Source organism: Apteryx rowi, unplaced genomic scaffold, assembly GCF_003343035.1.
Source record: "Apteryx rowi isolate R43461 unplaced genomic scaffold, aptRow1 scaffold_1655, whole genome shotgun sequence".
NCBI classification, from domain to species: Eukaryota; Metazoa; Chordata; class Aves; order Apterygiformes; family Apterygidae; genus Apteryx; species Apteryx rowi.
Genome location: NW_020447925.1, coordinates 1 through 1145, shown reverse-complemented (window position 1 = coordinate 1145; position 1145 = coordinate 1). Strand labels below are relative to the sequence as shown.

At 66.0% G+C, this 1145-nt stretch overlaps 1 protein-coding gene across 1 annotated transcript in view; it reads right to left on the bottom strand.

Annotated features, from left to right (window-relative positions):
• The window catches only part of NEURL4 (neuralized E3 ubiquitin protein ligase 4), a gene marked incomplete at both ends in the record, with an annotated part of 20875 nt that extends 20733 nt beyond the window's left edge, over nt 1-142 (bottom strand). The window contains one exon of the mRNA XM_026060171.1: nt 41-142. Within this exon, the coding sequence (XP_025915956.1) occupies nt 41-142 (102 nt within the window). The remainder of the gene's footprint in view (nt 1-40) is intronic.
• Between the last annotated feature and the right edge of the window lie 1003 nt (nt 143-1145).

The following is a 1145-nucleotide window of genomic DNA, read 5'->3' as shown; positions in this document are numbered from 1 at the left end:
GCGAGCGCCCGTCGCGCAGCACCGAGCAGCCCGACACCACCCACGAGCCCCCCCGCAGCCCCGTGGCGCTGCTGGGGAAGTCGAGCTCCGCCGGGTCCAGCGCCGTCACCCCCACCTCGATGGAGCCGCTCCACGAGTTCACCTGCGAAACGGGGGGGGTGCAAAAAAAGTATAAAAATTAGGTAAAAATGGGGTGGGGGGCGCCCAGACTCCCTGCCGGACTGGGCAACTGGATGGAGACGTATTGCCCCAATGCCGGGGGTTGGCGCCGCCCCGATGCTGGAGTTTTTATTGCCTCCGGATGCCGGGGATCCCTGCGGCACCCGGATGCCAGGGCCCATATTGCCCCGACCCCAGGGGCTGGCATCACTCGGCTGCCGGAGTTTCTATTGCCCAAACGCCGGGGATCCCTGCGGCACGGGGCACCTGGACGCCAGGGCCCGTATTGCCCCGATCCCAGGGGCTGGCATCACCCTGACGCCGGGGATCCCTGCGGCACGGGGCGCCCAGACGCCGGGGCCCGTAGCGCCCCAATCCCAGGGGTTGGCATCACTCGGATGCCGGAATGTCTATTACTTGGACACTGGGGATCCCTGTGGTACGGGGCACCCAGATGCCGGGGCCCATATTGCCCCAACCCCAGGGGTTGGCGTCATTCAGATGCCGGAGCTTCTATTGCTTGGATGCTGGGGATCCCTGCGGTACAGGGCGCCTGGATGCCAGGGCCCGTATTGCCCCAATCCCAGGGGTTGGCATCAGCCTGATGCCAGGGATCCCTGCGGCAAAGAGCACCTGGATGCCGGGGCCCGTACTACCCCGATCCCAAAGGTTGGCATCACCCTGACGCCGGGGATCCCTGTGGCATGGGGTGCCCGGACGCCGGGGCCCGTAGTGCCCCAATCCCAGGGGTTGGCATCACTCGGATGCCAGAATGTCTATTACTTGGACACTGGGGATCCCTGTGGTACGGGGCACCTGGATGCCGGGGCCCGTATTGCCCCGACCCCAGGGGTTGGCATCACTCGGATGCCGGAGTTTCTATTGCCCAGACACGGGGAATCCCGGTGGCACAGGGCACCTGGACGCTGGGGTCCGTAGTGCCCCAATCCCAAGGGTTGGCATCACTCTGATGGCATCATCCCCTA